The 24,181-nt window shown below is 48.7% G+C and overlaps 1 protein-coding gene across 11 annotated transcripts in view; it reads right to left on the reverse strand.

The window, feature by feature from the left end:
* Positions 1-515: 515 nt before the first annotated feature.
* The window catches only part of LOC127039335 (zinc finger protein 501-like), a 102,959-nt gene continuing 79,293 nt past the window's right edge, over positions 516-24,181 (reverse strand). For 2 of the 11 annotated variants that reach the window (XM_050932765.1, XM_050932771.1), the window contains one exon: positions 516-3,620. In XM_050932765.1, the coding sequence (XP_050788722.1) occupies positions 2,254-3,620 (1,367 nt within the window). In that variant the 3' untranslated portion in view covers positions 516-2,253. Of the gene's footprint in view, positions 3,624-4,006; positions 5,481-15,570; positions 17,117-24,181 lie in introns of those variants that run through there. The other 9 variants (XM_050932764.1, XM_050932770.1, XM_050932767.1 and 6 more) reach the window with 6 other exon arrangements.

Below are 24,181 nucleotides of genomic sequence, written 5' to 3' on the forward strand. Positions count from 1 at the left end.
CAATGGGAGCTGTGGAGGCGTGGCCTGCAGGAAAGCGGCGGGGAGACCCCTCCACCCCTCTGGTACCCCCCTCAAACCCTTGCCCCAGCCTTGAGCCCCCTCCCACACACCCAAACTGCCCTGGGCCAGCACCAGCCGCGGCAGACAACTTGTATTTCCACATTTTTTAATCTTTCAAAGTAGAAGGAGGTAGAGGAGATGAGCTACAAATGCATAAAACACAAGAAAAAAATGAAGGTTTGATCTACCCTACCGTCCTATATCGGTATAACCACATTGGTCATGGGTGTGAAAAATCCACAACCTAGTTATACAGAACTAACCCACCACGTGGACAACGCCAGGGTGTAGGCGAGCTTCTCGTGCTGGCAGAGCCGGTGCCCCTCAGGGAGGTGGATTAACAAAGCCAACAGGAGAGTTATCTTCCTTCAGCTTGGAGCGTCTTCATTAACGCCCCACAGTGGTTAGTCCTGGGGGACTTCGGCACCAAAACATTCAAAATTCTGCGCACAATATTTGAAAATTCTGCATAGTTTATTTGTCAAAATTGCACAGTATAATTGTGCCCGTTACAATTATTTGGGGAATTTATTTCAAGATACCTGTCAACAAGTACGTGTCTAACAATACAGACCAAAACAACAACAAAAAATAATTCTGGTCATTTCACACCCCCCTCCCCCCGCAAATCGATTCCTCACTAGGCATATTAATGCAGAACGTTGTGCAATTCATTTACGTGACAACACAGAACGGTATTTCCTGCACCTGTCAGAAGCCGTGAAAAGGTCGGGGGGGGGTCGGGGTAACAGAGGAGCAGAGGGAGAGGGAAGGACCCGAGGAGTGAACCTGGAGGTTGTTGGGTGTGGGTGAGAAGATTTTTCTTGGGGTGGGGGATTGTTAGGGTGTTGGGAAGCCTCCCCCATGCAGACCCCAAGCCTCTCCCATTGTCAGGCATGTATGTCCCTGTCCCCGCACCCCCCCCATCCCCACGGGACTGGGCTTAGAATTGTGTGTTTTCCCGGCTGCCTGTGGTGAGGAAAAAGGCAGAACTGCAGCATATCTTAGGCAAAATGATTTTTATGCAGGAAAATACAAAATTAGGCAAGACCGATGAATTCTGTGCATCCGTAGTGGCGCAGAATTCCCCCAGGAATAAACGGTGCAGCTCCACCAGGGCAGCACTTTTACGTGTAGACAAGTTCTTTCCAAATCCTTGGCCTTGGTTAGGGGAAATTTACACTTCTCTGAAGTAGAACCCTTTACCGAACCACTCAAAATCTCAGCCGCGTTAGTGAGGAATCAGTTTCCTACACACGCCCCGTGTTTCTTTCATTTGGTAGCACAGATCTAGGCTAGGGACTATATACAGGCCTGGATCGGGATCTCTGGAAGTTACCAGAGCTGGAGTTTCTGTTAAAAAATAGCTATTTTTCCGGCTACTGCAGGGGTCAGCAACCTTTCAGAAGTGGGGTGCTGAGTCTTCATTTATTCACTCTGATTTAAGGTTTCGCGTGCCGGTCATACATCTAAACGTTTTTAGAAGGTCTCTTTCTACAAGTCTATAATATAGAACTAAACTATTGTTGTATGTAAAGTAAATAAGGTTTTTAAAATGTTTAAGAAGCTTCATTTAAAATTAAATTAAAATGCAGAGCCCCCCGGACCAGTGGCCAGGACCTGGGCAGTGTGAGTGCCACTGAAAATCAGCTCGCGTGCCATAGGTTGCCTACCCCTGGGCTACTGTTTCATTTTCAACACTGATCTCATTTTATACACATTTGCCTCACCTAGAGAGGGTAAATTCAACCAAAAAACCTCATTTGCAACATAAAGGGCAGCATTTCCCAGATCATAGGATAAGGTCGCCACGTCGGAATTAGCAAAAGACTTTAAAAAAAAAAGTTGACAGTTCTAGACAACGGTTTCAGGGTGTTGTTCCCTTTTACAGTTTCGCTGATGACACGATGAGGTGTCCGAGTTCTGGGTGAAGCTTTTCCCGCACTCATCACTTTCCTGGGGTCTCTCTCACAGGTGGATTCTCTGAGGCGGAATGAGGGGAGTGGTCAGTGAAGATTTTCCTCACACTTACAACATTCGCAGGTTCTCACCCCTTTGTGGATCCTCTGATGCAGAGTAAGGTCTGAGTGGATCTTTTCCCACAATCACAGCGCCGGGAGGAGCTCTCTCCGGTGTGGATTTTCTTATGATAAAAAAATTTCTTATGATCTCTGAGTACTGCTGTTTCCACACTCACAGCGTTCCCAAAGGCCCTCCTTTGTGGGTTCTTTGGTGTCTGATAAGGTATGAACTCTGGGCGAAGCTTTTCCCGCACTCACTGCATTCATAGGGTCTCTCCCCCATATGGAGCCTCTGGTGCGTAATGAGGCTTGATATCTGAGTGAAGCTTTTCCCGCACTCGCCGCATTCATAAGGTCTCTCCCCCGTGTGGGTTCTCTCATGTCTAATAAGGTCTGAACTCTGAATAAAGGTTTTCCCGCACTCAGCGCATTCATAGGGTCTCTCCCCTGTGTGGGTTCTCCGATGTGTGACCAGTTTTGAGCTCTGAGTGAAGCTTTTCCCGCACTCTCTGCATTCATAGGGTCTCTCTCCCGTGTGGGTTCTCTGATGTTTAAGAAGGGCTGAGCTGTCAATAAAGTTTGTCCCACATTCGCAACATTCATAGGGTCGCTCGCCAGTGTGGATTCTCTGATGTGTAATGAGGTTTGAGCCGCGAGTGAAGCTTTTCCCGCACTCGCCGCATACGTAGGGTCTCTCTCCCGTGTGGATTCTTTGGTGTTTGAGAAGGGCTGAGCTATCCGTGAAGCTTTTCCTGCACTCACAACATTCGTAGGGCCTCTCCCCTGTGTGGATTCTCCGATGAGTGATAAGGTTTGAACTCCGCGTGAAACTTTTCCCGCACTCGCAGCATACGTAGGGTCTCTCCCCCGTGTGGATTCGCTGATGTGTAATGAGGCTTGCTTGCTGAGCGAAGCTTTTCCCGCACTCGCAGCATTCATAGGGTCTCTCTCCCACGTGGATTCTTTGATGTTTCAGAAGGGCCGAGCTGTCAGCGAAGCTCGTCCCACACTCACCGCATTCATAGGGTCTGTCTCCCGTGTGGATTTTCTGATGCGTAAAAAGGTTTGATCGTCGAGTGAAGCGTTTCGCACACTTGCGGCATTCATAGGGTCTCTCCCCTGTGTGGATTCTCTGGTGCGTAATAAGTTTTAAGCGCTGAGTGAAACTTTTCCCACAGCCACTGCATTCGTAGGGTCTCTCTCTCATGTGAATTATCTCATGTCTAACAAGGCCTGAGTGGTAACTGAAATGTTTCCCGCACTCCGCGCATGTATTTTTTCTCTTTCCCCTGAGTATTTTCTGCTGGGTTATTTTTTCTTTGAGGTCCTGGTGAGTTCCCCACCCATTCGTGGGTTTACACACGTTCTTCCCTTTCTGGTTTCCCCGTTCGCTCTCCGGCCTCTCCCAGGCTTTTCGCTGCTTGTGACTCCTGGACAAGTTCCCTTTGGATCGTTGGGATAATCCCCCATTTGGTTCCACTTGCTGAGCATCTTCCTGCTGGGGGTTCTGCTCCTCGTTTTCACTCACCATCCCATCACCTGCTGGGAGATAGAGAGAAACTTCAGGACAAGGGCTAGAGAGAAAGAAAATAAAAAATCCAGGATTTGAATTCATAGAATATCAGGGCTGGAAGGGACCTCAGGAGGCCATCTAGTCCAACCCCCTGCTCAAAGCAGGACCAATCCCCAGTCAGATTTTTGCCCCAGTTCCCTAAATGGCCCCCTCAAGGATTGAACTCATCACCGTGGGTGTGGCAGGCCGATGCTCAAACCACTGAGCGATCCCTCCCCAAACTCGTCCCTTCTATGGGAGAGAGGAAAGGATCAGTTCTGCCTCAACATCCCACCCAAACTCTCAGTGGGAAGAGAGGGAGGTTCTGCCAGGTGTCAGTTAGAATCAGTCGGAGGGCATGAGGGACATGTACCCTGAAGACACGACATCTGTCGAGGATCCTCCTGAACTTAGAAAGCTCCCATGGTCTTTGTGGGGAATCCCTGCTCTTTCCTCCAGACACCTACAGATTCCGAGTTTGTTTAATGTCTCTTCGCCCGTATAGGGAGCTCTAAGGATTTCACTTTCCTTTGAGCTCTGAACATCATAACTCTTCCCCTTGGGAAACATCCAGTTTGTGAAGTGGAAAGAAAAGGGACAGAAAACAAGTGAGACCAGGTAAATTTTGTAGAATTAGGGAATCTAGTGAGTCGAGTGTGATGGGTGGGAGTATGAAAATCCCTGGGTGTGGAGCTGTGATGGGGCGTACAGGCCCTGCACTGGTCAAGAAGGAGTTAACCCCACACTCTGGGCTGAGGAAGCCACGCCCCCTCACCCCACTGGGCATGCTCCAAGTGCTGTCTCGGTATAAAAGGGAGCCACCCCACTCATTCGGGGCTGACCGTGGCAGAGGAAGGACACACGCTGCTGGCTCCAGCCGGGGGGGCGGCCAAAGCCCCGACTGTAGGAGCTGGAGGTGCTGAGACCCAGATGGACACCTGGATACCTGCGGATGCCATGTGGAGTCACCAGGGGTAGCGCGGCCTGGGGAAGCCAGAGACCCCAAAAACATCAAGGACACAGCATCAGGGGATATGGTCGTCCTGCTGAGGAGGGCTGGTTTATGGACTCTGACCACTAGGCCATACAGACCAAGGGAGAGGGCACCCATATTGACTCCAGCCATTGGGCCGTACTGCCCCGAGGGCTAAGGGCAGGCAGGCGGACTTAACTGGGGGGCAGCAGCACCCTTGCCCTGCCCCCAAAGAAGGACGGGGCATACAGGGGCCTGTGACACATAATGGAGAACGTGGACACCAATTGGCTCCCGCGGAAAGGCCCCACATGCGAGACAGCTGCCCGGTGGACAAACCCTCTGTCCTGACTAGCAGCCGCTCCGACCTGAGAGGGACAAGTTCCTGAAATGGTGGCTGGAAAACCAGCAGTGATGGGTGAACTATTCAAATTGAGTGGCTCGTCGAGGAACACTTAACTCTCAGTGGACCACGGGAGATGCCCCTCTACACTGCTCTGAGCAAGCGAAGTCAGGCATGGACCTGTGACTTGCCCATGTGACTCCAAACTCCATCTTTCACCTGTAATTTTCCACTAGTTGTGCCGAGGTCTTTGTTTGAAACAATGGGTGGCAGATGTTATAAAAGGCCCTGGAAACATCTCCACAGTGCCTCTATCCTGCTCAAATCTCTGGATCCAAAAAAGAACTAGAAATGTTCATGGAAGACAGGTCCTTCAATGGCTATTAGCCAGGATGGGCAGGGTTGGTGTCTCTATCCACTGTTTGCCAGAAGCTGGGAATAGGCAACAGGGGATGGATCATTAGATGATTCCCGGCTCCGTTCATTCCCCCTGGGACACCTGGCATTGACCACTGTTGAAAGGCAGGATACTGGGCCAGATGGACCTTTGGTCTGACCCAGTATGGTCGTTATGTTTTTATTTTTTTAAAAGAAATAGATGTATCACTCAATTTCCCCTCTCACTCTGGGAACCACTGGGAGTGAGGAAGTTTTAATTCCTTCTCTGGAACAGGGGAAGTAATGGTTCTTGGTGTAACATTGTCCCATCCAGGTTGGCATGGATACACCGACAAGAAACAAAGGCAGCACCCTGGTGAGACAATGGAAGATCCACCTGTCACAGTTCGGGGCAACTGCACCTGGGTTTCCTTCAGTGGGCCAGCCAAGGCACCAACCCTGAGCTTTGACAGAGACATGCCTCTGTCCATCTTCTGCCTGGGGTATTTTCAGAATGGATAGTGGCTTCCCATGCATCCGATGAACTGGGCTGTAGCCCACGAAAGCTTATGCCACAATAAATTTGTTAGTCTCTAAGGTGCCACAAGTCCTCCTGTTTTTTTTTGACTTCCCTTTGTAATTCTCAGCACCGACAGGTTGCTACGGATAGACGTTACCACACAGTGCTTTCTAAGAAAACCTACTTTATTCTTAAGGGAAAAAAATCATGGCAGAGAAACTGTATTTCAAACAACAGAAGCGACACGCCTGCTAACAAGCTTACCAGGGTTCATCCCAGCTCTCACACGGGCTCTGACAACTGTAGTCTTCTATGACAGACGTGTAGGGGAAACCCTGGGATTATAAATTCATTAGCACTTCAGCTCAGAACAAACAGTCTTACGAAGCCCCCGTCGGCCAATCCTTCTCCCTAAGGACAGGGGCCCTCTGTAGACCAGGGAATCCATCGCAATCCTCGGTGAAGTGTTCTAATGATTAATTACCCTCACTGTTCAATTGTTTAACGTCAACCCTCATCCCCTGGATCAAGTTAGACCTTTCTCAGCTGGATTGAAGAGACCTTTATTAAAGATTCGTTCCCACTGACTTACTTACGGATTGTAATCAAGTCACCCCTTAACTTGCTCTTTGTTCACCTACATAGATTGAACTCCCTGAGGCTACCACTACAAGACATGTTTTCAAATCCTTTTATCACGTGCGTGGCTCTTCTCCGACTCCTCTCTAATTTGTCAATTTTTTTTTTGAATGGTGGGTGCTAGAACTGGACACAGCGTTCCAGAAGTGATTTTACCAGAGGCAAAATGATCACTCTACAGGTCTGTCGCGTCTTACGCTGGGGTTACGTTCCGCAGTCGGCGCGTAAAGCGAAAATCCAGTTGAGTCAAAATTACATTGAGTGGAATAGCGGGTGGAATCGCCCGCACTACAGGTACAGTATTAAAATTGTTATTTTCCTCTTTTTTTGTTTTTGCTGACCACATAAAGCTGAAATCGCGCACGTTAAATGCGCGTAAGATGTGACAGACCTGTTCTACTTGTCAAGAGTCCCGTATTGATGCAATGCAGGTTCGCGTTAAAGTTTGCAGATGATACCAAGCTGGGAGGGGTTGCAAGTCCTTTGGAGGATAGGATTAAAATTCAAAATGATCTGGACAAACTGGAGAAATGGTCTGAAGTAAATAGCATGAAATTCAATAAAGACAAATCCCAAGTACTCCACTTAGGAAGGAACAATCAGTCTCACACACACAAAATGGGAAATGACTGCCTAGGAAGGAGAACTGCAGAAAGGGATCTGGGGGTCACAGTGGATCACGAACTAAATATGAGTCAACAGTGTGACACTGTTGCAAAACAAGCCAACATCATTCTGGGATGTATTAGCAGGAGTGTTGTGAGCAAGACACGAGGAGTAATTCTTCCGCTCTACTCTGCGCTGATTAGACTTCAGCTGCAGTATTGTGTCCAGTTCTGGGCACCGCATTTCAAGAAAGATGTAGAGAAATTGGAGAAAGTCCAGAGAAGAGCAACAAAAATGAAAGGTCTAGAAAACATGACCTATGTGGGAAGATTGAAAAAATTGTGTTTGTTTAGTCTGTAGAAGAGAAGACTGAGAGTGGACATGATCACAGTTTTCAAGTACATAAAAGATTGTTACAAGGAGGAGGGAGAAGAATTGTTCTTCTTAACCTCTGAGGGTAGGACAAGAAGCAATGGGCTTAAATTGCAGCAAGGGGGGGGGGCGGGGTTTAGGTTGGATATTAAGAAAAACTTCCTAGCTGTCAGGGTGGCTAAGGGTGCAATAAATTGCCCAGGGAGGTTGTGGAATCTCCATCACTGGGGATTTAAGAGCAGGCTGGACAAACACCTGTCAGGGATGGTATAGATAATACTGAGTCCTGCCTTGAGTGGAGATGATGGGACTAGACGACCTCTCGAGGTCCCTTCCCGTTCTACGATTTGATGATTAGCTCTGTTGGCCACAGCATCACACTGGAAGCTGATGTTCAGCTGATTATCCACCACGACCCCCAAATCTCTTCCAGAATCACTGCGTCCCTCATTCTGTACGTACGGCCTCCATTCTGTGTGCCTAGACGCGTACATTCACATGTAGCTGTATTAAAACACCCATTGTTTGCCTGGGCCTAGCTTACTAAGCAACCCAAATTGCTCTGAATCAGTGACCTGTCCTCTTCGGTACTGAGCACTCCCCCAAATCTTTGTCATCTGCAAACTTTACCAGCGATGATTTTATGTTTTCCTCCAGCTCACTGATAAAAATGTTAATTAGCGTCCGGTCAACAACACATCCACATTGGGGCCGCACTGGAAACAGACCCAATTGATGGCGATTTCCCTTTTATAATTACATGTTGGGACCTATTTGTTAGCCTGTTTTTAATCCACGTAATATGTGCCTGTGATGTTTATTGACAATCTATAACTGGAGAGATCACCGTTGCGACCACTGTTCTATATTTGCAGCAAATATTGTACAAAGGTTGTCGAGTGAGGTGTCTATGGAAAGGTTACGGGTTGCTGGTTATGATTATGCTGTCTGTGTGCATGTATCATTTTTGTAGTTAAAGTTATGAGTATTGGCTCTGTACTGTCTGTATTTCAAACTTGTGCTGTGCCTCTGGGAGACATCCCAGACAAGTTGGTGTTTGCTCTGCCTAGCCTGCTTGATGGCCCATTAAGGACCATCAGCTATTCAACTGACCCATTGAGAGAAGGCAGATACGCCTTGTAACTCAGAAAAGTATGCAGGGACTTGCCCATGTGACTCCAGACTCCATTTTGCTGTAATTTTCCACAGTAAGAACGAAGAGGCTCTTACACCTGGAAAAGAGACTATAAAAGGCTGATGCCTCATCTCCATCTTGTCTTCAATCCTGCTTCCTACCTCTGTAGGGACTTTGCTACAAACAGAAGCTCTGCACAAAGGACTGAATGACCCATCCCAGCTGGGGATGTTCTCCAGAGACTTGATTTGAACTTGCAGTTTACTCCATCATTGCTACAAGCCTGAACTAAGAACTTTGCCATTACTGTATGGAATTGATTCCATTTAACCAATTCTAGCTCCCATCTCTTTTTCCTTTTATGAATAAACCTTTAGATTTTAGATTCTAAAGGATTGGCAACAGTGTCATTTGTGGGTAAGATCTGATGTGTGTATTGACCTGGGTCTGGGGCTTGGTCCTTTGGGATCGAGAGAACCGTTTTCTTTTATTGGGGTGTTGGTTTTCATAACCATTCATCCCCAGGACGAGTGGCACTGGTGGTGACACTGGGAGACTGAAGTGTCTAAAGGAATTTCTTGTGTGACTTGTGGTTAGCCAGTGGGGTGAGACCAAAGTCTTCCCTGTATGGCTGGTTAGGTTTGCCTTAGAGGTGGAAAAACCCCAGCCTTGGGCTGTGACTGCCCTGTTTAAGCAATTGGTCCTGAATTAGTGCGCTCAGCTGGGTCCCACCAGAACCACAATATTACAGAGCCATGTTCATATTATAGCATTCTAGTTTTTTAATCAAAATATCTTGCAGTGTCAAGTCAAATGCCCTATCGAAGTTACGTATTTTATATCAATACTCTTATCCTCAACCCAACTTGTAACCTCAACAAAAAAGTTACCATGTTAAGTGGTAAGTGACTGTCTGCAGTGTTTGGGTTTGTGTGTGTGTTTGGGGGTTACTTGCTGTGTGCTGAGCTTGTGTTTGTCAGTCTGTGTGGTTTGTTTGTTTGTTTGAAGGACCGTGTGCTGTAGCTGGCAGTTGGAGGTGGAGCTACTAGGAAGGTTTGAAAGCTAGAAGCCTCTGGTAATTGGCTGAGCCTTAACCAGTGGGCGGGGCATTCACTCAGGCCAGGGCTTTATAAAGCTGCGCACAAGCGACCAGGGAGCTTAGCGAACAGGAGCTGCTAACAGGGAGTTTTGCAAGGGAGTAGGAAGGGAGGGGGCGTCCCTTGTCGGTCTCATCTGTGACCCATTGGTCCCCTGAACTCATAACCTGAGCCACATCAAAAACCTTTCTGTTTACAGCAAAGAGGAGTGGACAGAGAGCTGTAGACGGGAATTTGAGAGTTTGACAGAGGGAGGCTTACAATGGTGAGGAGGACCCGCAACACCTGTGCCAGCACTGCTTCTGTCTCCTCCACCTGCGCCTGTAGCCAGACAGAGCACCAAAGCATGGATGCTTTTACCCAGATTCTGGTGTGGGCTTGCAAAGACTGTAATTTGCAATTTCCACTTACTGATATGCAGGCTGGGGGTGGCATCCAATGTGAAAGGTGCCTACTGGTGGAATCTCTCAGGCACCAGGTGGGAGAGCTACAGGAGGAGGTGGCCAGGCTGAGGAACATCCATGTCCATGAGCAGTTCCTGGACAGTATCCATGTGGATAGCTGATGGTGCTGTCCCAGTTGACAGGACTACTGACACTCCAGTGGAAGAGGAGATGCCTCAGGGTGTACCTGACACAGCAGTGGAGGAGGAGGCTCAGGGTGGACACAGCCAGCTGATTACTTCTAGCAGCGGGCAGTGCTCCACCGCTGCTGCAAACCCTCCTGTTGTGGTAAAAGATACAGGAGAGAAGAAATCACCCCCAACAGTTAAGGGGGTGAAGCCTCGTACCCCTAAGGCTGGGAGGTCTGCTGCCACCACTGATAAGAAACGTAGGGTAGTGGTGGTTGGAGACTCTCTGCTGAGGGGGACGGAGACACCCATCTGTCGCCCTGACCGTTCATCCCGGGAGGTATGCTGCCTGCCAGGGGCCCATATCCGAGATGTTACAGAGGCTTTGTCGAGGATTATCCGGCCTTCTGACTACTATCCCATGCTACTCATCCATGTGGGCACAAATGATACTGCGAGGTGTGACGCTGAGCAGATCAAGAGTGACTACAGGGCTCTGGGAGTACGGGTTAAGGAGTTTGGAGAGCAGGTGGTATTCTCTTCAATTCTTCCTGTTGAAGGTAGGGGTTCGGGCAGAGACAGATGCATCGTGGAGGTGAATGCCTGGCTGCGAAGATGGTGTCGCCAGGAGGGCTTTGGCTTCCTCGACCACGGGATGCTACTTGAGGAAGGACTGCTAGGAACAGATGGCGTTCACCTTTCGAAGAGGGGAAAGGCCTTATTTGCGCACAGACTGGCTAACCTGGTAAGGAGGGCTTTAAACTAGGTTCGACGGGGACAGGTGAGCAAAGCCCACAGGTAAGTGGGGAACAAGACCTGGGAGATGGGTTGGAAACAGGAGGGAGCACGGGCTATAATGGCAGAGAGGAAGGAGGGTCAGGGCAAAGCTGGGAGGCAAAATCAAACCAGTATCTTAGATGCCTTTATACAAATGCAAGAAGTATGGGTAATAAGCAGGAAGAACTGGAAGTGCTAATAAATAAATACAACTATGACATTATTGGCATTACTGAAACTTGGTGGGATAATACACACGACTGGAATGTTGGTGTGGATGGGTATAGTTTGCTCAGGAAGGATAGACAGGGGAAAAAGGGAGGAGGTGTTGCCTTATATATTAAAAATGTACACACTTGGACTGAGGTGGAGATGGACATAGGAGACGGAAGGGTGGAGAGTCTCTGGGTTAGGCTAAAAGGGGTAAAAAACACAGGTGATGTCGTGCTGGGAGTCTACTACAGGCCACCTAATCAGGCGGAAGAGGTGGATGAGGCTTTTTTCAAACAACTAACAAAATCATCCAAAGCCCAAGATTTGGTGGTGATGGGGGACTTCAACTATCCAGATATATGTTGGGACAATAACACCGCGGGGCACAGACTATCCAATAAGTTCCTGGACTGCATTGCAGACAACTTTTTGTTTCAGAAAGTTGAAAAAGCTACTAGGGGGGAAGCTGTTCTAGACTTGATTTTAACAAATAGGGAGGAACTTGTTGAGAATTTGAAAGTAGAAGGAAGCTTGGGTGAAAGTGATCATGAAATCATAGAATTTGCAATTCTAAGGAAGGGTAGAAGGGAGTACAGCAGAATAGAGACCATGGATTTCAGGAAGGCGGATTTTGGAAAGCTCAGAGAGCTGATAGGTAAGGTCTCATGGGAATCAAGACTGAGGGGAAAAACAACTGAGGACAGTTGGCAGTTTTTCAAAGGGACGCTATTAAGGGCCCAAAAGCAAGTTATTCCGATGGTTAGGAAAGATAGAAAATGTGGCAAAAGACCACCTTGGCTTACCCTTGAGATCTTGCGTGACCTACAAAATAAAAAGGCGTCATATAAAAAATGGAAACTAGGTCAGATCACGAAGGATGAATATAGGCAAATAACACAGGAATGCAGAGGCAAGATTAGAAAAGCAAAGGCACAAAATGAACTCAAACTAGCTATGGGAATAAAGGGAAACAAGAAGACTTTTTATCAATACATTAGAAGCAAGAGGAAGACTAAGGACAGGGTAGGCCCACTGCTCAATGAGGAGGGGGTAACAGTAGCGGGAGACTTGGAAATGGCAGAGATGCTTAATGACTTCTTTGTTTCGGTCTTCACTGAGAAGTCTGAAGGAATGTCTAGTATAGTGAATGCTTACGGGAAGAGGGTAGATTTAGAAGAGAAAATAAGGAAAGAGCAAGTTAAATATCACTTAGAAAAGTTAGATGCCTGTAAGTCACCAGGGCCTGATGAAATGCATCCTAGAATACTCAAGGAGTTAATAGAAGAGGTATCTGAGCCTCTAGCTATTATCTTTGGGAAATCATGGGAGACGGGGGAGATTCCAGAAGACTGGAAGGGGGCAAATATAGTGCCCATCTATAAAAAGGGAAATAAAAACCACCCAGGAAACTACAGACCAGTTAGTTTAACTTCTGTGCCAGGGAAGATAATGGAGCAGGTAATCAAAGAAATCATCTGCAAACACTTGGAAGGTGGTAAGGTGATAGGGAATAGCCAGCATGGATTTGTAAAGAACAAATCGTGTCAAACTAATCTGATAACATTCTTTGATAGGATAACGAGCCTTGTGGATAAGGGAGAAGCGGTGGATGTGATATATCTAGACTTCAGTAAGGCATTTGATACAGTCTCGCATGATATTCTTATAGATAAGCTAGGAAAGTTCAATTTAGATGGGGCTACTATAAGGTGGGTGCATAACTGGCTGGATAATCGTACTCAGAGAGTAGTTGTTAATGGCTCCCAATCCTGCTGGAAAGGTATAACAAGTGGGGTTCCGCAGGGTTCTGTTTTGGGACCGGTTCTGTTCAATATCTTCATCAACGATTTAGATGTTGGCATAGAAAGTACGCTTATTAAGTTTGCGGACGATACCAAACTGGGAGGGATTGCAACTGCTTTGGAGGACAGGGTCAAAATTCAAAATGATCTGGACAAGTTGGAGAAATGGTCTGAGGTAAACAGGATGAAGTTCAATAAAGATAAATGCAAAGTGCTCCACTTAGGAAGGAACAATCAGTTTCACACATACAGAATGGGAAGAGACTGTCTAGGAAGGAGTATGGCAGAAAGAGATCTAGGGGTAATAGTGGACCACAAGCTTAATATGAGTCAACAGTGTGATACTGTTGCAAAAAAAGCAAATGTGATTCTGGGATGCATTAACAGGTGTGTTGTAAACAAGACACGAGAAGTCATTCTTCCGCTTTACTCTGCACTGGTCAGGCCTCAGCTGGAGTATTGTGTCCAGTTCTGGGCACCGCATTTCAAGAAAGATGTGGAGAAATTGGAGAGGATCCAGAGAAGAGCAACAAGAATGATTAAAGGTCTTGAGAACATGACCTATGAAGGAAGGCTGAAGGAATTGGGTTTGTTTAGTTTGGAAAAGAGAAGACTGAGAGGGGACATGATAGCAGTTTTCAGGTATCTAAAAGGGTGTCATCAGGAGGAGGGAGAAAACTTGTTCACCTTAGCCTCCAATGATAGAACAAGAAGCAATGGGCTTAAACTGCAGCAAGGGAGATTTAGATTGGACATTAGGAAAAAGTTCCTAACTGTCAGGGTAGTTAAACACTGGAATAGATTGCCTAGGGAAGTTGTGGAATCTCCATCTCTGGAGACATTTAAGAGTAGGTTAGATAAATGTCTATTAGGGATGGTCTAGACAGTATTTGGTCCTGCCATGAGGGCAGGGGACTGGACTCGATGACCTCTCGAGGTCCCTTCCAGTCCTAGAGTCTATGAGTCTATGTTAGTTTGACAGGATCTATTTTCCATAAACTCATACTGATTGGTGGTAATTGCAGTGAGCAGCCCTGTGGTGGGACTCAATTTATCTTGAACGGTGGACTGAAATTGCACATGAGATTCCTCCATGTCATCATGAAGGAGCAGGGGAAAAGCAAAAATCAAATAAGAAATGACCATTTTAGCACATAGTTCTTTGTCTCAAAGTCCCCAAATCTGAGCTACATCCTGGTAACGAAAACAACATTCGGTTACGTGACTGAATGGGCTTCAAGCAAGAAAGAAAAATTCACATCACAGACCCTTTCAGTTTCACGTGAAATGAAATTCCAAAGCAGGTAACATCTGAGAACTCAAAAATCAGGAGAACAGGTTCCCGCACTGCCGTCTCCTCTCATCCGTGCAAACCTGCTTCAGTCAGCACCACTTCATTATTACTGAGACAAGTTATTTACAAAACTTTTTCCCCATTTCGATGACGCTAGAACATCCGGTCTTCTCCTCTGGAAACAATCCCAGCTTAGCAGCGAAAAGCCCAGAAAAAGCTTTGCCGATAGATAAAGGGAAGAAAACACAGAACCGCCACTCTGTGTTTTTGTGATCCATTCAAATCACCCCTCTGGGTCTCTGACACTTTCGTCTCCAGCCCTAGTGAGCCTGATTTAAGATCAAACTGTGATTCCTAAGCATGGAGAGCTGAGAAGTCTGCATCATGTGAAACTTTGGGAGGTGGAAGGGAAGTTACGCTCCACTGTTGCTCCCACAGAAGCTAACTCAGCTGGGTTGAGGGGGGATTGAACGGTGATGGAGAAGGAGGGAATCCATCAAGACCACCCTATACCCTTCCCATGTCACGGCGGCTGAAATGACATTTTCATCCTCTCCCTGCTCCAGATCATTGGTATATTTTTAAATGAGAAAAATGGTAGGAACAATATAACCCAGGGCACCTGGGAATGAGACAATTGGTCACCAAAGGGGGAACTCCGTGACTCTACCAATCGCTCTGCTAATGGGAGTAGAAGTCGAAATGTGACGCTCGGAGTTTTGTCTAGACTAGAAAGTGGTGTCGATGAGGACAGGTCAAGGGGAAATATCTTCGTTAACCCTGACCATTATACCCAGCCTACGTCGGCGCTGCAAATATAGTTGTCTTTTTACATGAGGACAGCTACCTCAAGCTAGCTAATGCCTGGGAAAATCCCAGAGGAGACAAGGCCCAGGGAGATTTTACTTCAATGTAGCAAGCAAAGTTGCAGTGGGGGATGTTTAGGTTGGATATTAGGAAACACTATTTCACTAGGAGGGTGGTGAAGCACTGGAAATGGGTTACCTAGGGAGGTGGTGGAATCTTCTTCCTTAGAGGTTTTTAAGGTCAGGCTTGACAAAGCCCTGGCTGGGATGATTTATTTGGGAATTGGTCCTGCTTTGAGCAGGGGGTTGGACTACATACCTCCTGAGGTCCCTTCCAACCCTGGTATTCTGTGATTCTATAAGATGATGGGCTCCCATCTCCCCTATCTGGGGCTGATGGACATTCCAGTAGGAGGGACATACATTCTCAGGACTCAGGACGAAGGAACGGATAGAAAGGACCAAGGGATTCACTCCAACAGTGTGTTACTCATCTCGGGGGAGCTGCGAGTGATGCAAAGAGCCTTGAAGGTCACTAGGTGGGAATTAGAAACGTATTACAAAAACTTGGTGGGTTTTTTTTGACAGCCTTAGACAAAGTTTTTATGGTGCTTATCTCCCCCATGGAGACTTTGGTGCCTAACCAGGTGGGAGCTCTGATTGAAGCTTTTCCCACACTCCAAGCATCGATACGGCCTTTCCCCCGTGTGGATTCGCTGATGTATGATGAGGGTTGAGCTCACGCTGAAGCTTTTCCCGCACTCAGAGCATTTATAGGGTCTCTCCCCCGTGTGGAGTCTCTGATGCGCGACGAGGGCTGAGCTCACGCTGAAGGTTTTCCCGCACTCGCAGCATTCGTAGGGTCGCTCTCCCGTGTGGATCCGCTGATGTGCGAGAAGAGCCGAGCTCTGAGTGAAGCTTTTCCCGCACTCGGGGCAGCTATAGGGGTTCTCCCCCCTGTGTATTCTCTGATGCTGAGTGAGGTTGGAGCTATCCGTGAAACTCTTCCCGCAGTCGCAGCAGGTGAAGGGCCGATGCCCCGTGTGAATTCGCCAATGCGTGATAAGGTTGGAACTCACGCTGAAGCTTTTCCCGCATTCGCGGCACTTATAGGGCGTCTCTCCCGTGTGGATCCTCTGATGCCGAATGAGGGTGGAGCTCCGACTGAAGCTTTTCCCACACTCGCAGCACGCGTAGGGTCGCTCCCCTGTGTGGGTTCGCTGGTGCCGGATAAGGTCGGAACTGTCCGGGAAGCTTTTCCCGCACTCGCAGCACTCGTAGGGTCGCTCCCCCGTGTGGGTTCGCTGGTGCCGGATGAGGTTCGAGCTGTCGGTGAAGCTTTTCCCGCACTCCGAGCACGTGAAGGGCTTCTTTCCCACGTGAATTCTCCAGTGCGTGATCAGGTTGGCACGTCGGTTGAAACTCTTCCCGCACTCGGAGCAGGAAAAGGGGCGACTGCCCGTGTGGATGGTCTCATGGGCCATCAGGTTGGAGCTCACACTGAAGCTTTTCCCACACTCCGAGCATCGGAAGGGTCGGTTTCCCGTGTGCACGCTCTGGTGGCGAACAAGGTGCGAGTTCCGACGGAAGGTCTTCCCGCACTCGCCGCACTGGTGGGGTGGCTCTCCGGCGCGGATTCTCTCGTGTCGAAAAACAGCCGAAGGGCTACTGACGTTTTCTCCCCGCTCAGGGCGCGTGTGGCCTCTCTCGCTTATGAGGTTGCTCTGCTGGGTTGTGGTTTCCTTGTGGTTTCCCTGACAATTACCCTCTTTCTCCCTCGGCTCAGTTCCCTGCTCCCTTTCTGGCCTGTGCTGAGCCTCACAACCTTTTCCCTGCTCACAACTCATGGACACAATCCCTTCAGAGCTTTGCGATAACGCCCCATATGCTTCCACGGGCTCAGCGTCTTCCTGCTGAGGGGTCTGCTCCTCATTCTCACTCACCATCCCATCACCTGCTGGGACAGAGAGAGAAACCTCAGAAACAGGAAGGGAGAAGGGTGACGCCAAACACCCGGGTCTTCGCACCATACACATGACCGCCATAATTTTTGTGTGTGCAGACAATATGCATTGTGGGGTATCGTTTGAAAATGAGCAACATACTAACCAATAATATTATTGCAAACTATACGTAATATAGTGAAATTATACAAGCTCGTAACATTTGTGCTTTGAAGTCTGTGGCTAACGGGCATTTAAACTAGGCATGTCAACGTAAACAGAGCTCTCCAAGTAGGGTTATCGGGTTGTAATTTAAAATACATCCAAGGGTCATAGAACCATAGAATATCAGGGTTGGAAGGGACCTCAGGAGGTCATCTAGTCCAACCCTCTGCTCAAAGCAGGACCAATCACCCCCCCTCCAAGCCTCCAACCAAGATTTAGTAACATTTCAGCACAGTGGTGGTGTCGTTTTTCCGGCGGGGGCGTGTTACACTGGGATAAAAGGTTGTTTAGGGGTAGCTGAGATAATACAACGCGTTGTCCAAAAGAACATAATGGGGATTTTATTGAAACGAGAACGGAACTTGATTCTACAATTACATTAAATAGATGAATATATATAATAAAAACGGTACATATATACACAGTCACCCTATAAAACTTACTACTAAGTATTACCTTCTAAATAAAGAAATATATCTATATCGGTACGCACAGGCGATTAACATAAGAATGGCCATACCGGGTCAGACCAAAGGTCCATCTAGCCCAGTATCCTGTCTGCCAACAGTGGCCAGTGCCAGGTGCCCCAGAGGGAATGAACCTAACAGGCAATGATCAAGTGATCTCTCTCCTGCCGTCCATCTCCATCCTCTGACAAACAGAGGCTAGGGACACCATTCCTTGGCCAGCCTTGGCTAATAGCCATTCATGGACTTAACCTTCATTAATTTATCTAGTTCTCTTGTAAACCCTGTTACAGTCCTAGCCTTCACAACTTCCTCCAGCAAGGAGTTCCACAAGTTGACCATGCGCTGCGTGAAGAAGAACTTCCTTTTCTTTGTTTTAAACCTGCTGCCTATTAATTTCATTTGGTGACCCCTAGTTCTTGTATTATGGGAATAAGTAAATAACTTTTCCTTATCCACTTTCTCCACATCACTCATGATTTTATAGACCTCTATCAGATCCCCCCTTAGTCTCCTCTTTTCCAAGCTGAAGAGTCTTAGCCTCTTTAATCTTTCTGCATATGGGACCCTCTCCAAACCCCTAATCATTTTAGTTGCCCTTTTCTGAACCTTTTCTAGTGCCAGATTTCTAGATTATCTCATAGGTTCCCTATCCCCCAAATGTCTTGCGGTCAGTCTTTGAGCCGTGAGTGCCTTCCTGAAGAAATACACTCAGCTCCAGCGATGCTTGCTCAGGGGGGAGAACGTTAGACCAAAACCATTGGTACTCCTGTTCCGGCTCTCCCGGGACCATGCGAATCAGTGATAAGAGACAGCGGGAACCGACGGTCAGGAACAGACAGAAACAGATGCTCAGGAAGACGGCTGTCAAACATAGACTGGCTTGATGAACCGGCTTTAGACTAAAGGGACTTTTCGCTGCACGTCTGTCTGTCCTGCTCCATTTCAGTCTCTCCGGAATTTTTCTGTTCCATGTTCTCTTCTCCCCTCTCCCTGTTTCTCTCAGTTTCTCTCCATCTGTCTCTCATCCATCTGTTCCTCAATCACATGGCTGCATCTGTCCCGCAACCATCCCCTGTCCTCTCCTCCAGGTATCACTACCCCCCTCTCCCCCCCCCCACACACACATCTCGTGCTCCATAGAAAAACACGTTCATGAATATGCTGGTTTCGTTGAACAGGGGCTTGTGAAAAACCAAGCAGAAAGCCACCTCTTGGTAAACACCTAAGGGCTGTGAAGAGACAACGCCTAACCTGTTAGTGTATTTTGCCAGCTTGCGCCAATCAGCTTACAGAACGGGTTTTGATGAACCGGGCTGAGGCCTGGGACCCATAAGATCAAAAGGACGAGGGTGACCAGACAGCATATGTGAAAAATCAGGATGGGGATGGTGGTGGGGAAATAGGAGCCTATATAAAAAAAAAACCCCAAAATCAGGACTGTCCCTATAAAATCGGGACATCTAGTCACCCTAAAAAGGACTGGAGCAGTTTAAGAAGTGATTCCTTTTCAGGACGGGGATGGCAGTTCATGTAATTGTTTGGGAGGGGGAAGACAGACAGGGGGACCCCATTGAGATGTCTGAAGAAGCAAGGCCTGCCTAGCTGACCATCAGGGGACGGCAGGCCTCCGGATAAGAAAGGCAGGTGTGAAGACGGCTATTTTAAAAATCCTTTTTCCCCTCTTATCCTTCCCCCACATCACTGCAGAATAAACATTACTGTGTTTGTCACTCGGCACTGCTGATCCCGGACACCCGAAGGGACGAGCCGCGGGTATCTGCATGGTCTGGGTAAACACAGTCGATACACAGGATATTTAGTCCAGAGGCTAGTCGAGGAGCTGGAGACTTGCAGAATTTTATTCCCGGAGGAGGCCTGGCGCGTGATGGGGAGTCGGGGGGGGGGGAGTGGCACTCAGAGACACTGGAACAGACAAAGGTGAAACCAGTACTAGGACACCCACTTCCCTTCATCCCCCCACTCTCAGGCCACCCCACCTCCTGGGACCCCCAGGAGCACCTGCTCCTTGTGTTTGCTCAGTGACGAAACACCGAGCGCTAATAGGGGACCTGAACGTGGAAGCCTGAATGAGGCCAAGGAGTGGAGTTGTTAATTACCCGCCCAGGCCGGGGGGCGGGAGGGCTGATGAGCTAAGGAGCTCGTAATCTCATTTGCTGAGAGGGTCGTTAGAAAGTGTAGTAAGACGAGGCCCTGAAACAGAAGCCTTGTATCTAGGGTGACCAGATGTCCTGATTTTATAGGGACAGTCCTGATTTTGGGGGCTTTGCTCCTATTACGCCCCACTCCCCTCCCAGTTTTTCACACTTGCTGTGGGGTCACCCTACTTGTACCAGAGGCCCGGTATGAAGCCTGAGCAGACGTCAGGGTCATGATTTTGCTAACATAAAGCAAAGTTCAGCTGTGAGCCAGAGGCAGGCCCGGCTCACAGAAGTTGGCAAGAAGGCAGCTGCTTAAAGCACGTATACACAGCACCCTAATGCATAGAGGGGCTGCACCTCAATGCGTCAGGAGGGATGTGTCACCTGTTCGTACCTGTGTCTAAAAATGCATCCCTGTGCGGACGTCTTTGTCTGGCTGAGGGGGCAGTGGAGAGTCCCACCACTTACTGAGCCGGGGGGCACAAATTCATAGTATGTCCTGCAGAGTCTGTGGGGGAACTATTACTGTGCTTCGTTTGACAATGGCCGGGTGCCTTCGTTCCTTATCGCAGCCGGTGGTCATTGGGGGGGTTCTCTCGGGGTCTGCTGTGCCAGCGATCTGCAGAGCCGGGGCAGCACACAGAGGAAACCCATGCACGCAGCTGACTGATATCAACATTGAATAGAGCAGAGCACCACACCGGTGGCGTCTGACAACAGAAAGCAGCCGCGAGGAACGGCCAGGGGCAGCCAGCAGACCCCAGGAAGAAGAATGATCTCAGGATGGTGAAAGGGCGGAGGACAAGAGCGGACGGCGGGGCTGCAGGGAACTGGGAGGGTGAGTCTGCTGGAGGGAATATAAAGAAAACGCAGGGAAGCTCCAGCAGAGAGAAAGCATCTGAGGCTGTTGGTGTGGGGTCTATGGGGTCAGAGGAGAGCGTGGGAGAGCTGTGGGGGATGTTATGGTGAGGTGGGAGGGGGTGGTCTTGGGGTCTGTGGCAGGCGGCGCGGAGGTGGACAACCGGAATACAGTATTTAAGGGTCACTAGGTTAGTCTGGTAAAGCGAAACGTCACCCAAAGTTCATGTAGTTGGAAACATCTGCCCAGCTTTTCCCAAAGCCCCCTCAACTTAGGCTGTGTCCACTGTCACAGAGTGTGGGGGAGTCAGAGCCAGCAACCCCCCTTTCTGCGATTCCCCGGGACTCTCAGCCAGCCGGTGACACAGAAGGTTTATTAGTCGACAGGAGCCCAGTCCAACCCAGAGCTTGTAGGTACAGAGAATAGGACCCCTCAGTCAGGTCCATCTTGGGGGGCAGGGAGGCCAGAGACCTGTCTGAGCCCCCCTCCATTTTCCCAGCCAGCGCCAAACTGGAACTCTCCAGCCCCTCCTCTCTGGCCTTTGTCCCCTTTCCGGGCCAGGAGGCCCCTGATCTCTTTGTTCTCCAACCCCTTCAGTTGGCACCTTGCAGGGGAGGGCTCAGGCCATCAGTTTCCAGGAGACAGGGTGTGGCCATTCTCTGTGCAGACCCATCACACTGGCCCTCTCAGGCTCTGCACCAATCACACCCCCTTCTCCCCCCACCTAGATACCTAAGAACTGCACAGGGGAAACCGAGGCACCCACACTGTATTCAGAGAAACCATTAAGAACATTCCCACTTCGTCACATCTATGCTTACGAGCGTACAGAGGCCCAGCTGGACCGCCATGAGACCGCTCGTGTAGCCGTGTTACGCCGACAGGCGAGAGCTCTCCTCCTGGCATAATAAAACCAGCGCCTCCCACTTATGCCAGCCAAATGTCTGTCGCTCAGGGACGGGGTGTTTTTTTTTTTTCACACCCCATGAGCGACAAGTTTCGTGGACACAAGCAGCAGATTGAAAGCCCAGGCGGTTCGTAACCTTTGTCCCAAGCGAGAAATTTTTTCTCATATCCGTACTAAATCCTAGTTGCTGCAGATGAAGCCAATTACTTCGGTCTGACCTCAGTGGACATGGAGAATAATTGATCACCTGTTATCTTTATAACAGGACTCGGGTGCCCCAGTCAGGACCTTTCAGAGGTCATGTCTGAGAATAACGAGGTAGCTCTGTGGATGTCTACTTCTGAGTGAATTCGAAGCTGGGCAAGTTTGCATTTGCCAAGGCCAGAGAAAAAAGGCATGACGGTACTTCAGAGAGGAGATGACGTGAGCTTGGACAAGAGTTTTTAGCTGTGCGAATGGACAGGAGAGGCCAGATCTTGAGGACATGATGCAGAAATAAAACACAAGATGTAGACGCGGCCTGGATATGAAGACCTAGTGAGAGGTTTGCGTCAAAGATGCGGTTGGGCTTACAGGCCTGGGAGACAAGCGAGACGGTGGTGGTGTCTGAAAGCGACAGAGAAAGGAGGTGATGGGATGGCTTGTGGGGGAATTTTCACGGTTGGTCTTGAGCTGATGGCGAGAGATCCACGAGGAGAGGTCAGAGACAAGCTGAGGTTTTTGTTGGCTCTGGACCAGAAGCGGCAGATCTGTGAGTCACCCGTGCGGAGATGGTAGCCGAATGCGTGCGCGCGGATGGAGATCACTCAGACAGCAGGTGCAAAGGAGGAAGAGAGGGGGATGGGGGCGAAGCCCTGGGGAATCCCCACGGAAATTTGGAGTGGGGGTGTGGAGGATCCTCTGAAGGACACGCCGAGGAAGTGATTAGACAGGTAGGAGGGGAACCAGGAGAGGACAAGGGAAGACAAGATTTCAAAATGAAAGGCACGATCACGGGGTGTCAAAAGCAGCTGAGAAGTCGAGGAGGAGGAGGAAGTGCTGGCTCTGAGCTTTGCTGAGGGAGAGGTCATTAGAGACCTCAGGGGACTGCTCCAAATCTCTGACTCCCTGAAACCTTCCCTCCCCGCTCCCGGGTAACCCAGATCTCCTGCCCAATCCTCCCACCCCGCTGCTGGGCTCTCCACCCTCTGTTCCCCATCTTCCTCAACGGCAGCCAACCCCCCTACCTGTCCCCAGGAGCTCACCTCCCTGACTCCCTTCCTCCTCCCTCCTCTTCCTCAACCAACCCTCCTCGATTCCCTCTAAGTCCTGTTCTTCCACACAGCTCTTCCCTTCCTCTCACTGCTCTCAGCTCTCATAAGAACGGCCATACTGAGTCCATCGAGCCCAGTGTCCTGCCTTCCAGCCATGGCCAATGCCAGGTGCCCCAGAGGGAATGAACAGAACAGGGAATCATCTAGTGATCCATCCCCTATCGCCCATTCCCAGCTTCTGACAAACAGAGGCTAGAGACACCATCCCTGCCAGCCTGGCTAATAGCCGCTGATGGACCTGTCCTCCATGAATTTATCATGGTCTTTTTTTAACCCTGTTATAGTCTTGGCTTTCACAACATCCTCTGGCAAGGAGTTCCACAGGTTGGCTGTGCATTGTGTGAAGAAATACTTCCTTTTGTTTGTTTTAAACCTGCTGCCTAGTCATTTCATTGGCTGACCCCTAGTTTTTGTGTTATGAGAAAGAGGAAATAGCACTTCCTTATTGACTTTCTCCACAACAGTCATGATTTTACAGACCTCTAGCACGCACCCCCCTTAGTCGCCTCTTTTCCAAGCTGAAAAGTCCCAGGTTTATTAGGCTCTCCTCATACAGCAGCCGTTCCAGATCCCGAATCATTTTTGTTGCCCTTTTCTGAACCTTTTCCAATTCCAATAGATCTTTTCTGAGATGGGGCGACCACATCTGTACGCCGTATTCAAGATATGGGCGTACCATGGATTAATACAGAGGCAATATATTTTCTGTCTTATTATCTATCCCTTTCTTAATGATTCCCAACATCCTGTTTGCTTTTTTGGCTGCCGCTGCACGTTGAGTGGATGTTTTCAGAGAACTAGCCATGATGACTCCAAGATCTCTTTCTTGAGTGGTAACAGCTAATTTAGAACCCATCATTTCATACGTATAGTTGGGATTATGGTTTCCAATGTGCGTTACTTTGCATTTATCAACACTGAATTTTATCTGCCATTTTGGTGCCTAGTCACCCAATTTTGGAAGATCCTGTTGTAGCTCTTCGCAGTCTGTCTGGGACGTAACTATCTGGAGTAGTTTTGTATCATGTTGTCACCTCACTGTTCATCCTTTATCCAGATCATTTATGAATATGTTGAATAGGACTGGGCCCAGTACAGACCCCTGAGGGACACCACTAGTTACCTCTCTCCATTCTGAAAACTGAC

Source organism: Gopherus flavomarginatus, chromosome 23 (assembly GCF_025201925.1).
Source record: "Gopherus flavomarginatus isolate rGopFla2 chromosome 23, rGopFla2.mat.asm, whole genome shotgun sequence".
Classification (NCBI taxonomy): Eukaryota; Metazoa; Chordata; order Testudines; family Testudinidae; genus Gopherus; species Gopherus flavomarginatus.